This window comes from Sciurus vulgaris (genome assembly GCF_902686455.1).
Source record: "Sciurus vulgaris genome assembly, chromosome: 2".
NCBI lineage: Eukaryota > Metazoa > Chordata > Mammalia > Rodentia > Sciuridae > Sciurus > Sciurus vulgaris.
In genome coordinates, this window is record NC_136462.1 from 2347129 (window position 1) to 2362794 (window position 15666).

Below are 15666 nucleotides of genomic sequence, written 5' to 3' on the forward strand. Positions count from 1 at the left end.
TGAGAGCTAAGGACAAAATTGTAAACATACACTGGGTGTGGGCTGCATGTCTGTAATCTCAGCAACTCAGGAGGCTGAGGCAGGAGGATCGCAAGTTCAAGGCCAGCCTTACCAACTTAGAAAAACCCTAAGCAAGTTAGTGAGACCCTATCTCAAAAGAAAAATTTTTTGAGAGGAAATTTCCAAAAATAATAAAGCCTATTTCAACTAAAAGAAAAAAAAAAAAGTAATAAATAAATAGGGCTGGGTTTGTGGCTGAGTGCTTAGCGCCCCAGTTCAATCCCGCACACCAAAAAAAGGGGTGGGGCAAACACAATGGGATACAGGCTCCTGTGTGTACTGAAGAGGCCACATCCGCATTGCTCACCATCAGAGGGCTCACAAAGCGGCGGGCATTGTGACATTGCGAGTTCTATAGAAGTCCTTTCCGTGTTGAGCTAACATTTGACTTCAGCACAAAAAGAGGCACTAAAACGTGTGAGATGGGATTTCTCCTTTTCTCATTCCCCTTTCTTACCAGATTCCACGGCTCGCTCAGAGGTTGGTGCAGCGCGCCCGGCTGGTATGGCGTGCACGCTGCAGCCGCCCTGGGAGCCGAGTCTCGGGCTGGCGGAGGGCCTCGCACCAAACGGCCAGCTTCGTCAAAATGTCCCAGAAGTGTACAGATCAAGGACCAGCTGGGCTCCTGCCAGGGAACCCACCGCCCTCTCCACACAAACCTGCCGGATAAGGATCTTAGACACATCAAACGGCCAACAAAACCTCTGTCCTTTGTGCCATTTGCATTTGGTACCCCCCCCCCCCCCGTGGGTGAGGACCCACGTTTGGGCGGCACTGGGTTGGGAACTCTGTCCCCATCTTCTGGTCTTGACTGAGGGGTCTCTTTGCTACTGCGCTGGGCTTGCCTGGCAGGCAGTGTCTGTCCCTGGCCACTGACACTGTCTCCTAGCCCGTGAGAGGGCCACCTGCTCTTGGCAGGGGATTTGGGGTTTCCCTTTTTAGGTGACTTGCCTGAAAAGCAAAGATTCTATCATAGTGTCTTAAAATACTTCCTTTTGGAACCTTGCTTTTGTTTCCTGGTGATCCTACTTAACTGTTTTAGAGCTTTGACACACATGTATACACTTTTCTCTGTCGCACTGGGGGTCAAACCCAGGGCCTCACATGTGCTAGGCTAGTGCTCTGCCACCGAGCCACCCCCTGCCCTTCGATATGCTTGATAAACTCTAAAAAGAAGCTTTTTCCGTCTAGAATCAACTTTGAGATTTCAAGCTCAAAAGACACATTAGATCTGTATTTATGTAAGCACGTTATTCACACGTGTTCCCTGGCGGGATGAGTCCTAATTCTAACATTAAACTGCTGTGTGCTGCGGAGCCCCGGGTCTCCGAGAGTGGAGATCAGCCCCCAGGGGTTTGGCGCGTGCCTGCTCCACGCCTCCTGCCACCCACAGGCCCCATCCTCCACCTTCTCTCAAATACGATTCTATGATAAAGCAAAACTCATTTTACAAACAAATGAGTCCCTCTTTGAACATCTTTAGCAAACGCTGATCAGAGTGTTTAAAAACTGCTTCTTAGTTCGAATCTACTGCGCACACCCAGCTGTGTCACCCTGGTTAGCCATTGTGAAATGGTACCTGCTGCCTGCAGAGGTGATACTCTGGCTGGGCGTCCTGATGCTGGCCGTCACCTACAGAGCCACTTCACAGTGGCCCCGGGGACCGTGGTGGGAGAGCCACCTCTCCCCACACTGCCACTGTGGTAAAGGGCGTTCTCACACTGACGCCCAGTCCTGTCCCTCCTTCCTGGTGCAGGACCCAATCAGACCAGAACCAGGACAGGTCCACCCTGGCAACTAACCCAGGATGGACCTGGGATATTCAAAGGCAAGGGGGGAAACTGCCCAGATCCAATGGAGACACTTGCATCAGCCCTACCAAAAGGTGAACCACGCCAGGAGGTCGCGAGGACGGGCTTCTTACCAACAGCTGCCTGGCACTGGTCGCAGAGGCCTTCCACCTGGGACCTCTGCACAGAGGTGCGACTCATAGCTCTAACAAGGGCCCCTATGCAGGTAAAGACCCCAACCTCCTGCTCCCTAAGCTCTTGCCCCACACAGTCCTACAGATCTTCAGTTCCCCAAACCCCCGACCCCTTAGGGCTCCAGGACCTGGTATGAAGAGCTGTGAGGAAACTTCCTTTCTCCCCACACCAAAGATGAGCAGGTGCCAAGGACCTGGGGCAGGGCTCCTTCTGGGTCTTTGAAAGGGATGGCTCAGGCAAGCTCCTGAGCCAGGAGATGAGGACAGAGGGCATGCAGGGACTGAATCTCATGGAAAGAGAGGAGACTGGACATCCTGCACCCAAGGAGAAGCCACTGGGTAGGGGTGCTAAGCAGGGGACGAACAGGGCCAACTAATGTCATTACAAGACCACTCAGTAATTGTGCATAGGGCATTTATGACCTGGGCTGGGGTGTTGACAGTGCCCATGGGGATATTCAGGACATCCTGCAGAAAGAGTCCACAGAACCGCTGCTGACCATGGGGAGCGGGTCGAGGGAGAACCTCCATGCCACCCAGGACCCCAGCCTGAGTCTGATGCACTCCTGGCTTCATTTGCAGGAGACCCGCTGGGGAGGCGCGTCGGATTTCCTGCCTTGCTGTGCTCAGTCAGGAGGGGCAGCAGAGGTGGGGGGATTCCTGACTGGATTCAGAGCTGCTTCCCCTTTGCACAGGTGGGCCGACTCTAGAGTCACCCAGAACCTGGGCAAGAAAGGAGCCAAGAAAACAGAGCAGGCAGGGCAAACCCACCTGCCACCCGCCGCCACCCAGCACCAGACCTGCGGGAGGTCTGGAGGGCATAGAAGGACCAACTCTGGTCAGCTGTTGAGATGCAGGTTCCAACGGGTGACGTTGCTCATCCAAGGGACACCACCCCAGAGCCACAGCGGACCCTCTGCTGCTGCTGACCAAGGGATCAAAGGTATGAATGTCAAATAAGGCAAACAGCAAAGCGCGGGAGAAGCCAGTGGGTTCTGTGAAGTCAGCATGGAGCCACCCAGGAGGAGAGTGGGCCTCCTGTGAAGTCGCCCAATGGAAAAGCCCGCGGTCCCTGGGCCGAGGAGAAGGTACTGAACCTCATAATCAGAGAAGTGTCCATCGACAGGACACTCAGATACTGCTTCTTGCCTAACAGGTTTTGAAAAAACTGAGTTCGGTAACACTGGCAAGGTCACCGGGACCAGGTGCCAGGGGAATGGAGAGAGGTGCCCAGGACAGAGGCAGTCCTGCGCCCTCCAGGGAACCAGAAGTGCCCCCTGGGGTCTAGCAGCCCTGCTTCGGAGGGCAGAACACCTGTGTGGGCAACGCACAGCGCACTGCAGGGCGGTTCTCCACGCCTGTGTGCCGTGCGGGGCTCTGGTAGCAGCGCCAGGGTCCGTCACTAGGCGACCTTGAAGCGCAGCATCACCCACCACGCAGCTCACCGGGCAGGGGCACAGCGAGGAGAGGGCTGAGGAAGCTCTGTGGGCAGGGTGCCGACTTTCCAAGCGAGGTGAGCAAGGTGTGACGGCATGTTGGCATGCCGCCTCCTGGGGCTGGTGCCGGGGCGACATTTGCTTTTATTTGCAAAAATAAACGTTGGGGCTTCACAAGAAACCCATCGCAGCACCCACTGAAGGCAGGGGCCGGGTAGGGCGGGAGAGGGGCCAGGGGCCCGGAAGCCAGGCCGGGAATACAAAGGGCTGGAGTGCGGCTCAGGGCAGAGCACGCCCAGCAAGGGTGACTCCAGATGGAATCCCCGTGGTGCAGGCAGGGTCCTAGCCCCGTCCAGGGCTGAGCCCCTCCCGCCCCGCGCAGGGAGCGCCCAGGTCCGCGCTCTGCTGTCCTGCCCTCTCCAGTCCTTCCAGGCCCTGTGCAGGGTCCCTCCCTGGGGTCCTAATGTGCACTTCCTGGTGACCAGGGGCGCTGAACGTTTTTCCAGGAGCTCATCAGCAATCTGTACTTTCCTTTGGGTGGTTCCGCGGGATCTGAGGTCACACACCGCGCCCCACTGGCCTCTGTCTAGCTCGCAGGTGCCCTTGAGTTGGAGCTGGTATTTCCCAGCGGTGCGGGGATGGAGCCCAGGACCTACCTCAGGCAAACGCTGCATCCTGAGCTGCACCAGCCTCATCTGGCCTCAGGTTGTTTTTAACATGGGTGTTTCTGCCCAGAACGCACTGCTGCCTCCCAGGGCCCGCGGCCAAGCTGCCCCAGCGTCGCCGGCACTTACACGTCTTTCACGCATTACTTGTAAGTGAGAACGCTGAGGTGGGAAGCAGGAAGTGGCCTGGATGCACTGGTGGCCCATGGGAAAGGACCAGCAGGTCCTGCCTTGGGAGCTGCCAGGATTAGCAGAGGCCCCTTTCCAGGGAGTATGCAGGAGGTGACAGTGGGCGTCCACGAGGGGAAGCACAGGCCTGCGTCTCGGCAAGAGACTTCTTTTCTTCAGCACAGAGAGGGGTGGTGGGGGTGGGAGGGACAAGACACAGGGAAGCTGAGAACACTCCTGGAACTCGAAGGCAGAGGAGGGCAGTATGAATACTGTGGTCCCACGTGGTGAGCAGCGCGAGTTGCCCTCTCTCCAGCCACTTCCTGGTTGAAGATACACAGAACGACTGCCCTGGCTTGCAGACCAGCCTCGAGTCAGGGACTCCCATGGAGGAGGTGGTTGTGGTTGAGGTGGAGGTGGTGGTAATAATGTCGATAGTGGTGGTGTTGACGGCGGTGATGGTATTAATGATGGTGGTGGTGACAATGGTGGTGGTGGTGGTGACAATGGTGATGGTGGTGGTGATGGTGGTGATGGTGATGGTGACAATGGTGGTGGTGGTGGTGGCGATGGTGGTGCTGGTGGTGGTGGTGGTGATGAAGGTGATGGTGGCGATGGTGGTGGTGGTGGAGTTGAGGGTAGAGATGACAGTGGATGTACTGGCAGTGATGGAATTAGAAATGGAACTGGTGGAGGTGATGGTGGAAGTGATGGTAGTGGTTTCATGATGGTGGGGTGAGGGTGAAGATGATAGAGGTAGTAATGGCAGAGGTGATGGAAGTGATAGAGGTCATGGTGGTGGAGGTACAGTGATGTGGTAGGGGTGGAAGTGATGGTGGTGTTGATGATGGACTTGCTGGGGGAGGTGGAAGTCATGGCGGTCATGGCAGTGAAGGTTGAGGTGGTAGTGGTGGAGGTAGAGTGATGATGGTGATGGAAGTGGTGATGGGTGGTGGAGGTGGTGGTGGTGGAGGTATTGATGGTGGTGATGGTGATGGTGGTGATGGTGGTGGTGGTGATGGTAATGGTGGTGATGGTGGTGATGGTGATGGTGGTGGAGGTATTGATGGTGGTAGTAGAGATGATGGTGTAGAGGTCCTAGAGGTGGAGGTAATGGTGGTGATGGAAGTGACAGCTGAGGTGAGGTGTGGTGCTGGGTGGTGGAAACGGGAGTGAAGGCGGTGATGGTGGTGGAGGCTGAGGTTGGGGTTGTGGAGGTGGAGATGATGGTGGCAGTGGTAGAGGTGATAGAGGCAGAGGTGGAAGTGGAGGTGGGGCGATGTTGGCGGTAGTAAAAAGGAAGTGAAGGTGGACGTGGTGGGGTGGTCACGGGGGTGGTGAAGGTGATGGTGGTGGCAGTGACGGGGTGGAGGTGCACATGCATGCAGTGGAGGGCATGGAGGGGAGGCGATGGAGGCACTGTGATGGTGGTGATGACCAGGATAATGACGAAGCCGAGTCTAGACTCTGGTGAAGAGAAGCGGCGGCTGAGTTGGGGAAGAGAGACTGTGGAAGACCAGGGCAGAGTCCAGAGGGCTTGCTGCCGCTCCACGGTGCGTCGAGGCGGGTGTGGAGCCATGCCTGGCCCCGTTTATTTGTTCTAGGCTCCTGGGGGTGTCCGTGGAATGACCCCGTGCCAGGGCAGGACCCGGGGCCGTTTTATGAATTGGAAAAGGATGAGACCAGATGCACCAGGGCCCCCAGGGCCAAGGGCTGAGGAAGTGGAGCAGGAAGGTCAGCTCCCAGTTCTCCCTGCTCCGCACCTGGCGGGCTTCCCAGGGCTACAGCCATATGCTGGCTCACCCCAAAGCTGCGCCTGTTCAACCACCGCTTCCTCGGACCTGCCTCAGTCCTGGGCCGCCCCACCTGGTGCCACTCAGCCTCCTGACAGGCCCCCTGCCTGGGAGGCCTCTGGGACACCTCTGCACTCCCTCTGGCCTGTTCTTGCTGCCCTGCAGAGCCAGTGTACCAGCGGAGGCCCCAGGTCTTCGACAGCTTTGTGCCCCTGTGCCCTGCACCAAGAGTTGAGGTTCCCGACATTTCTGCAAGTAAGGGAAGTCCTGAATTTGCCACCCACTGGCTCTGCGACCACAGTCACGCAGACCCTTTCATGTGCCTCAACGTACCTCCAGCCAACAGGTCAGGCCGCATGGCCTCCAGGGAGAGGCCAGGAGGCCCACGCCGCCCTGAAATGGGTCCGGCAGCTGTGGAGGAAGCTCCAGTAATGAGCTGAGTGTGAGCTTAGCTTGGCACAGCTGAGCAGGGCAGAGGGGCCCCAGGAAGCCCCCGCCCCCAGGGGACAGGAGGCTGCCCTCCTCCCCTGCCCAGTTGGCATGGCAACTGCCTCCTCCTCCCCAGCTGGGAAGGCCTAGGTTGAGTCATGGCCCACTGGGAAGATGACAGGGCCTCCCTGCAGGACAGTGGCTTGGGTCCAGGCTCAGCAGGGGGGAGGGTGGGTGGTGAGGAGGGGCCACCTCCCAGGAGCAAGGACTCGCACTGGGGTCAGGACTGGGAATGGCTTAGGAGTGGGCCCAAGAGCTGGCAGGCCCTTCTTACGCCAGCTCAGTTGGACCTCTGGGGACCCTTTCACAAGCCACGACCCCCACCCTGTTCTGAGCTTGGGCTCCACCTTGGCTCTTCCCTGAGTGAGCACTTGGGCCGGGGCAGGACACAGCTAGTGCATATGGAGGCTGTCCTGCTCCACCTGCCCAGGGCCTGGTAAGGGAGGCAAAGCCCATGGGAGGGTGCGGGGGCTCCTGCAGGCAGCTTAATGTCTGGTGGGGTGGGGGGACGCTGGGACTGCCCATTGGCCACCAGCCCAGAGCCAGCCTGGCTCATGGCTCCACACAGCTCTGTGCCTCCCAAGGGGCCAAGCACGCCTGGTCACCCTCACGAGGACCCATCCTTGGGGCCAGTCCCACCCTGAGGGAGGTGTGAATGAGGCATGAAGGGAGGAGAGCAGGAGAGCAGAAGCTGGACGGGGAAGGAGGTGTCCAGGAGCCAGGAGAAGGACCTGGAGCCCAGAAGCAGGAGGTCTCAGGTGTAAGACCCTGGACTGCAGCCCCCTGCCAGCGTTTGGCAGGTTCCTCTGGGGCCTGGCCTTCCTACCCCTGATGCCACCATCCAGCCTGCATCCAATCCCTCCCTACCCAGTCCTGCCTCCTGTCCTCAGCCAGGGGCAAACGTGGGGAAAGACAGGGTACCACGTGCCATGTCCCTGTCCCAGTCCGTCACCCCACCAGATAGGAGCCTGGAGTGGCATCTGCCCCCAGAGTGCCCACCACCTGTTGACCCCCAGCCCAGCTCAGTGGTGCCCACCCTTCCCGCCTCTCCCATCCTCAGAAATGATCACGGCCACATGCACCTGCGGTGGGCTTTATTCTGCTGCTGTCGTGACAACCACGAGGTCGTGAGAATGGAAAACAACTCATCTCCGCGACTGGCACAGGCTGGTGACAGCAGGCACCTGCAAACAAACCCTCCCGCCCAGCAGGGAGGCATGGCCAGTGGCTGGGCTGGCCCGGGGACCCTCACCAGGAGCTCCGCGTGCCTGGCCCACACTACCACAGGAGTGGGGTTCGGAATGGACAAGAACAGGTGCACAATCCCGACCGTGCCAGCTGCAGAATTAAAACCACCACTTTACGCCGACTTCACAGTGGCAGCACAGAAGACCAGGACTCCAGTGTCGGTGACTCAGGGCAGGCTTCCCTGTCCCAGGAGAAACCCGCAAGGCAGCCGTCTGCCTGCTGCGGTGGAGGAGTGGCCGGTTATTGGCAGGGCTGCCGCTAGACCCAGCCCTGCCAGGTGCTAGTCTTACAGGGGCACACACATGTTCGTGCACACACACGCAACTCCAGATCATGGGACACAGCACAGCACACAGTCCCACTAGTCCTTCCAAAGGCTGGGGGCAGGAGCCAGGGCAGTCAGAAGTGGGTGGGTCCTCGTCCCCCTGTTCTCTCGGAACTGCAGCCGGTCCATAGCCTTGGAGCCCACAGCATGACCAAGAGGACTGGCCTCCCAGGCCAGCGACAGACACGCCAGGAGAGGCCAGACCCTGCAGGGAGGTGAACTATGGATCTTTCTACCCACTGAGAAGGCCAGCTGTCATTTCACCGCAGATCAGGCAGACGAACACATACGACATCAAGTGCTTTCAGGAGAAAAACAATAACTTAGACTGGGCTAGATTCTGTCCTATGTGCCACTTCCAATCCCACTGGAAGCAGCCTGGAGGGCTGGGGAGAGCCAGGAGTCCGGCAGCTCTGCCACCTGCTGGCCTGAGGCCAGAGTCCCTATGACACTGCCCCACTCACTGCAGCCACTGAGGTTCTGGCAACCAGTCGCTTGGTAAGCAGGTGGGTGAAGCAGGGAGACTCTGACCAACTGCAAATGCAGCGGGTGGTGCCTCACATGCCAGGGGCATCAGCCAGTGGGTGAGAGGGGGGTGCTGCAGCTCCAGCCCAGAGGATGCCGGCCTCCCGCTCCTGCTCCCCAGGTGACAGCTGCCCCTGACCACACCCCGCCATGGGAAGAGGGCCCTGCAAACCCTGTTCCTGTAAGGCAGGAAGCGGCTGCCCATGTGCTCAGTGCTCAGCGCTATGGAAGACCCCTCCCACGCAGGACGGGGACCCCTGTAGTCAGCCCGCCTAGTCCCAGCAGCGGCCTCCAACACTCAGAGCTTGGCTCCCATAGGGACTGCCACTGCCAGCCCCTCGTCACCCCAGGGCTGCTCGGCGGCACCCTGGATGGGTGCTCAGGCCTGTTTCCCACTGCCACATGTCCGGTAGCCTCAAGGAATCTCTTTCTGGATCTAAAGAGAATCCATTTCAAAATTCCTACTCTCTCTGTCCAAAGTTACAGTGTGGCCAGGACCACATGCTCCGAAGTCCACTCTATGACAATAACCCCAAGGCCGCTCAGCTTTAGCAGGCTCTCTGGCTGCCCCAAGGTCCCCAATGGGGTTCGCCCCCCGGGATGCCAGCTGTGCCCAGGCAGGCCCTGCTGGCACTCACCAGGAGTGACCTGTCCCTGCTGTGGACTCACTGACCCTTCCGACACACAAGTCATTCACCTATCATGGCACCAGGCTCACGAGGGCGCCCCTGAGTGTGCCAGAGGGATGTCTCAAAGCCTGAGACACAGGCCACCTGTGCTGCCTCACACTGAGGAGTCCAGGCCCACGCACGTGCCATCGGACATCCTGGAACGTGGCTGGTGGGGACTGGTGAAGAGGACAGCATCTGAGCCTGGGCGGGGCACACGTGCAGGGAGCAGCTGGAGGCACCAGAGAGTGAAGTGGTGGGCGCCAGGCAGGAGGAAGGCTGCGAGCCACCCGCCTGCCCCAGGAGGGAGCCGAGTTCTTTCAGGCAGCCAAGCCAGACAGCCTTGGGGCTTCACCTGTTCAGACTCTGACTCCACCCCAGTGCCACTTGGGAGGGCCCTGCCCCTTCTTTCCCACTGACCTCAGGGCCCCAGGGGGATGCATCACACCAGCAGGGACTTGACAAGGCCACAATGGAACTTGCGGACGTGGCGGTACAGGTCCCCAGACTGCGTGAAACGGCGCTCACACCAGCGGCAGGCATGTGGCTTCTCCCGGGTGTGGACCACGGCATGCCGGCTCAGGTTGTGGGAGTACTGGAAGCTCTTGCCACACTGCACACAGGTGTAGGGCTTCTCCCCGGAGTGTGTCCGCTCATGCCTCTTCAGGGTGTATGTGCATGAGAAGGTCTTGCTGCAGAGTGGGCACGTGGGGACAGCACTGTCAGGTGAGAACTGGGCCTGGGCACCGTCCCGCTCGCGGAAGTGCGCACTGAGGTGCAGCTGCAGTGCGTGGGCGCTGGGAAACAGCTTGCAGCACAGTGGGCAGACGCAGAGGTGCCCCCTGGGACCCAGCTCCTCCATACCCACCACCCGCTCAGCATCCAGCTCCAGCTCTTGGCTGCCTGCCCTGAGGATGGGCAGCGGCTCCAAGTCCACTGCCAGACCCCGGGCTGCAGGAATGCAGGCTGGCTGTGGCGGGGTGCAGGGGTTCCGAAGGACGCTGCTAGCTTCCTGTACAGGCAATGAATGCTGCTCACCCTTCACCAGCTGTTGGGCCCTCTGCTGGATCCGGCTGCAGAGGGGTGTCTGTGGGATGCAGGGCGGATGGACTGGCTCCTGCCTTGGAACAGGCTTCAGTGACAGGTCCAGGGCCCCCTCTGACTGTCCTAAGGCCTGCCATGGAGGAGGACCTGATGCAGCCTTGATCCCTACCCTAGGAAGTTTAGCCTTCTGGGCAGCCGGGCAGACGTCAGGGGTCCATGCAGACAGGGGACATGGTGGCCTGCGAGGCGACTCAGCCTCAGGGGCAGGGGTCTGCAGGTCCAGGTCCTGGTCCTTCTCCTTGAGCCTGCCTTTGCAGACCTTTACGATATCATACATGTGTAGGTAGCTGGCTGCCGCCAGTACGTCCTCCACAGGCAGGCTGCGCAGGTCCAGGCGCCCCTCATACATGAAGTCCAGCAGACGGCCAAAGGCGGGCGCCGTCACGATGTCGCCGTTGAGTCGCACCGTGTCGCGGCTGCCTGCTGGCCGGTCCCTGTAGAAGAGATGGAAGTAGACGCTGCACGCCGCTAGCACCGCGCGGTGGGCAGGAAAGCGCGCGTCGCCCACCAGCACCGTGCAGTCGCACAGGAAGCCCAGTTCGCGCTGCTGCCTCAGGCGGCCCAGCAGCCGCCAGCCGTGCTCTGGGAACTCCATGCTGCCGCGGTCATCACCTGGGCACAAACGGGACGCCTGTCAGCGCGCCTGGCGACACCCCGGCCACCGGTCGCCCCCGGGCGGCCCGACGAGATGTTCTTCCCGGTGCAAAGCAGCGCGGAAAAAGCTGCGCGGAGTGACGCGCGCAACCGCCAGCAGGGAGCCTCCCTGGGCACCTGCCCCGAGCAGGAAAAACTCGACCGAAAGTAAATAGAAGCCACTCGGCCGCGGGGGCGGGGCCCGGGGCGCGAGTTGAAGGGCCGCTCGGCGCGAACTTGTGCTGGTCCCCGCCCGCGCCCCTGAACTTCACTCCGGGGCGCCCGCCCGTCCGCCGCGTCCCCCGACGCCCGAGTGTCCGGGCCGCCGCCTCCGCCCCGAGACTCCGCGCAGCCTCCAGCTGCAGCCCGGTCCGCCAGATGCTGCCACCGCCGCCGGCCCCATTTATGGCAGCGCGGCCGCGGGGAGCGGGCCGGCTGCGGGGCGGGCGGAGCCCGGACCCCGCCCCCGAGCTCACCTCCGCCGCCCGCGCTGTTCTCGGTGCCCGCCCGCGCTGCGCGCCCTCCCGGTGCGGCCCGGCGCGCACTGAGCTACGGGCAGCGCGCCCCGGCGGGGAGGGCACGGGGACCGGGAGGGCGCCGGGCGGGGCGCGCTCCAAGTTGGCCGGCCCGGCACCGCCCGCCGCTCGCCCCGCCCCGAGAGCGAAACTCTGGGCGGGGGCTGGAGGGGGCGGGCCGAGGCGACTTCCCGGAGCGGCGGAACCGCTGAGGTCACCTCGCCACCGTTCCCTGTCCGCCCCACCCGGCGGGTCCCGCGTGCCGCCAGCTGAGGCACTGCGGTGGGAAGGGGTGCGGGACGCCGCGGGGCGTGTGGGAGGGGGAATGGGGGGCCTCTCTCGCGATACTTGCAGCCTCGGCCTCCGCGTTCCCCCTGGGGTCTCCACAGCACTAGTCTGCAAAGGGACCCTCTCGGAGCGCCCACTTTTCCCCCTGGCCCGCGCTGGGGCAACTACCGAGGGCGCAGCCGGACCGGGGCCTCAGGCCACCTGGAGGAGGCACCCGCCTTGGAGCGGGCGTGGGGCGCAGGAGGGAGGTCGTAAATCCTGAAAAGAGGACACCCGCTTCTTCCTCCGAAACTTGCCTTTTATCTTCCCCACTCCCAGGCGCTGAGCGGGTCTGGATCCCACTGGAACCCAGCCCAGGGGATTCCCACCCTGAACTGTCCCGAGACTGGGGGCCGGGCACGCTGTCGGGCCACAGGACAGGGCACCTCTGCGGAGACATGGTGGGACGTGAACAGGCCACAAGGACAACCAGATCCAGGGCAGGCAGGAAAGTGATCAAAGAGGAGCAACATGGAGAGGGTGTTCTGGGGAAATCAGGGTCAGGAGGCTGAGAGGAGGCACCTGGTTCTTGGTGGAGAAGGAACAGCCCCAGAGCAATGGAGCCTTGGTTTGCGGAGCTTGGGCCCCTCTCTGGAACCCGCTGAAGGCTCTTCTTCTGACTGGGCAGCTTTCTCCCACGGACATGGTCTGAAAGGACTCTGGCCAGTGCCTAGATCAGCTTCACGGCCCAATTAATTAGATGCTCTTATTCTCAGACCTTTTAGGACCTCACAGTAGGTGCTGCCCCCAAACCAGAGTTCTGATCTCAGCAGTCTCATTCTGAATTCCCAGCCTGCACTGCCCAGGCAGCCCCTGGGGGGGCTGATGGAGGCTGAGTGTGGAAGGGTGCCTTTGTGGGGGTGGGCTGGTGCTGGGAGAGGGCCTGGAGGACAAAGGACAGGGTCTCTGCCAGGTATTCAAGCAGCTTGGACAAAGGTGTCTGTGGGCAGGGGACATGGTGAGCATGGAGGGTGGTGAGCAGAGTGACCAGGTGGGAGGTGGCATGGGGAAGATCCCCAGAATCTTGTTCAAGTCTGGTGGGTTGGGGGTCGAGAGGCTGCCAGAGGCCCTGGAGTCCACTGAAAGCAGGATCTAGAGTATACAGGAAGGACAGTCACATTATTATGCTACAAAATTATTCCTTGTTTACATGAAATTAAAATTCGACCGGATGTCCTGCATTTTTATTTCCTAAATCTGCAACTGCAGCTTGGAACCCTGGGATCACACCACACTCAGCCACCAAGACCAGTTGAGGGGCTGCAGAGCCCTGCCCTCTCAGAAGACCCCTTCCTGAAGACAGCCACTCCCTCCCTCCACTTGCCGGAGTATTTCCACCACTACCCCGCACAACAGGAACAGCTGAGCTTTGGGTGAGCCCAGATCTGAGCCCCTACTGGGCCCACCTGGGTCAGAGCTCCCCCAGCGTGGCATGGGCCTTAACCTGCATGACCACTGAAGATCCTCAACTGCAAAGCAGGAAGCAGAACACATGCAGGGAGGGGGCTTTGTGAACACTAATGGCAAGGCCTGGCCGCAGCAAGGTCCTGGGGCCTCTGCAGTGCTGGTCACTCAGGTTCTGGAATGTTCTCCCCAAAGAGCCCTTTACTGGCTCCACTTTATTCCTGTCTCCGCTCAGAGATCACCTGACCAGGGTCAGTGTCTTCCCTGACCCTCCAGACCCTGAGGCCCACTCTCCACTCCTGCTCCGCCTTCTCCAGGGTGCTCCCTGGGCAGTGTGGTCAGGTGCATCCTTTCCCCTGCGTCAGGGCCCAGGTTGCCGTGTCCACTGCCAGATGCATGGATGGGCACAGAGGGGTTCAGTGTTAGGTGGCTGCACCCAGGCCCACCATGGCAGCTATCCAGCACTACCCACCCAGCCTGGCCCCTGCTCTGCTCTGCCTGGCAGGACAAAGAGACTGCAGTGCAGAGATGTCCAAGGAGGCTTGCCATACCTGGGTGGCCTGCCCAGCTTAGGGCTGGGTCAGGGAAAGAGGAGAGGAGAGTGGGAGGAAAGCCCTGCACCTCTTGGGGCAGAAGATTTGACTTCAAGTTCCTCCTGCTCACCCTGCCCTGAAAGAGAGGCTGGTCCAGGTAGCCCTGAGTTGGTGCTGGGGGCCATGCTGGCCTGGATACCGGGATCCCCTCTCCACCGGGTCTCAGGTACAGAGATGACAGGAGGCCACCACAGAGCTGCAGTTGGGGTGACAGTGGTGTGGGCAGAACCTCTCCAGACTTGGGCCCACCACCTGGCCTGGGAGCTGCTGCCTCAGGGCCCCGCCCTGCAGCTGCTGCTGAGACCTTGCAGCCCTGGTCCTGCCCAGTGGCCAGCACAGCCTGCAGCTGCAGAAGGTGACAGGACTGGAGGTCCTTGTTCCAGGAGGGGCAGGTGGCTGCCCTCTCCAGGGACAGTGCCACAGTCTTTTGTTGGAAACAGCTGGCTGTAGTGTACTTCAGTCAGAGCAGCAGCCAGGCTGGGACACGGGACTGGGTCCTCTCCTTGACATTTTGTGTCCATGGGGGAGAGAGGGTATTTCGAAGAGAGGGCTCTGCTTTCTTTCTGGGAGGTCAGAGAAGAAGGGTGGCCCTGCCAAGAGGAGACCCAGGACTGGAAGGAGGGTAGACTCAGAGACAAAGGCAGGACTGGTCACTGCATGGGTGCAGGGCTCACAGTAGGCTTGGGCAACTAACTGCCCATGCCAGAGGCAGGGAGGCCTCCTGGAGACCAGCCAGCAGAGAGCAGCAGGAATCACAGTCTTCCACAAGAGGGCGCCCTGATGACTCCCCGTGGTCACTTGGGGGTCAGCCTAGAGGAGAATAATAAAGGGCATGGCCAGGGTGAACTTATGTGAGTGAGTAATGGACAGGTATCTAAGGTCCTCTTTCCGGGGGGTATCCAGCCTGAGGAGCACAGAACTCTGGGCCTCTGACCAGGCTCCCTGCTGGCAAGCTGCTGCCTGGGGTTAGGTAGTCAGCTGAGACAGCTGTGTTGGGGAGGGAGCAGAGCTGACAGCCCTGACTGAGGAGCAACAGCCTGGCGTGTAGGGGGAGTCCTTTCCTGGGGAGGGTCCTCTTGGGCAGCCCTAGCAGGCAGGGACAGCTCCCAGGAGTTTTAGCTGCCATCTCCTTTCCAGGAGCCAGGATGGGCTGAATCTGCCGCCTCCAGCAGATTTCTGACCTTTGAATGAAAAGCGAAAATGACATCTCCCCAAAGACACTACCCAAGGACAGTGCTGGCCAGTCCCCTCCCCAAGGGTTATTATCTGCTTGGGCCTCAGGAGGGGGAAGGGCGGGGAGCCCTCTGGCCAGGAGTAGGTCCTGTGAGTCCCTCAGAACATGGCATGGAGCCCTTCTGCTGGCTGGGTGCTGGGCCCTTCTGAGAAAGGTCCGGGGCTGCCTCCTGCCCCATAACCCCACCCTGAGTCTGCCCCGACACACAGCTCCCTCAGGCATCTGAATCCAGCTGGGTGGGACCCAGGCCTGCCTTCCCCCTTCTCCCTGTCACCTGCAGAGTCCTCCATCTGCTTTACTGGCTGCCAGCACAGACAGAAATGGCAGGGTCCCCCTTCCTTCTCCCGACCCTTTAGGACACTGGCGGCCACTCCTTCCCTGCCCCCAGCATGGGGAGGTGCACACGTGGGCACATTGTGAAAGTCAAATTAACCTCCCCCACCCCACCCAGTGGGGTCTGGAACAGGGGGCGTCTGAACCAGGCGGAGGAGAGCC

General features: G+C 60.6%; 1 protein-coding gene across 3 annotated transcripts; it reads right to left on the reverse strand.

Annotated features, from left to right (window-relative positions):
• Positions 1–7674: 7674 nt before the first annotated feature.
• On the reverse strand, positions 7675–15330 carry ZBTB42 (zinc finger and BTB domain containing 42). 3 transcript variants are annotated; one of them, XM_079127666.1, is made up of 2 exons: positions 14008–15330; positions 7675–10899 (listed from the first exon to the last, which is right to left on the reverse strand). In XM_079127666.1, exon 2 carries the CDS (start codon positions 10812–10814, stop codon positions 9804–9806), a length of 1011 nt encoding a protein of 336 aa, XP_078983792.1. In that variant the 5' UTR covers positions 10815–10899; positions 14008–15330; the 3' UTR covers positions 7675–9803. The 3 variants fall into 3 exon arrangements, with proteins under 3 accessions (XP_078983792.1, XP_078983791.1, XP_078983790.1); XM_079127665.1 differs by lacking the exon at positions 14008–15330 and adding an exon at positions 11575–11712; XM_079127664.1 differs by lacking the exon at positions 14008–15330 and having other exon boundaries at positions 7675–11077.
• Positions 15331–15666: the final 336 nt, after the last annotated feature.

What these genes read in the sequence shown, in the direction of transcription:
- ZBTB42 (XM_079127664.1), bottom strand. Translation starts at nt 11,060, where the DNA reads ATGGAGTTCCCAGAGCACGGCTGGCGGCTGCTGGGCCGCCTGAGGCAG.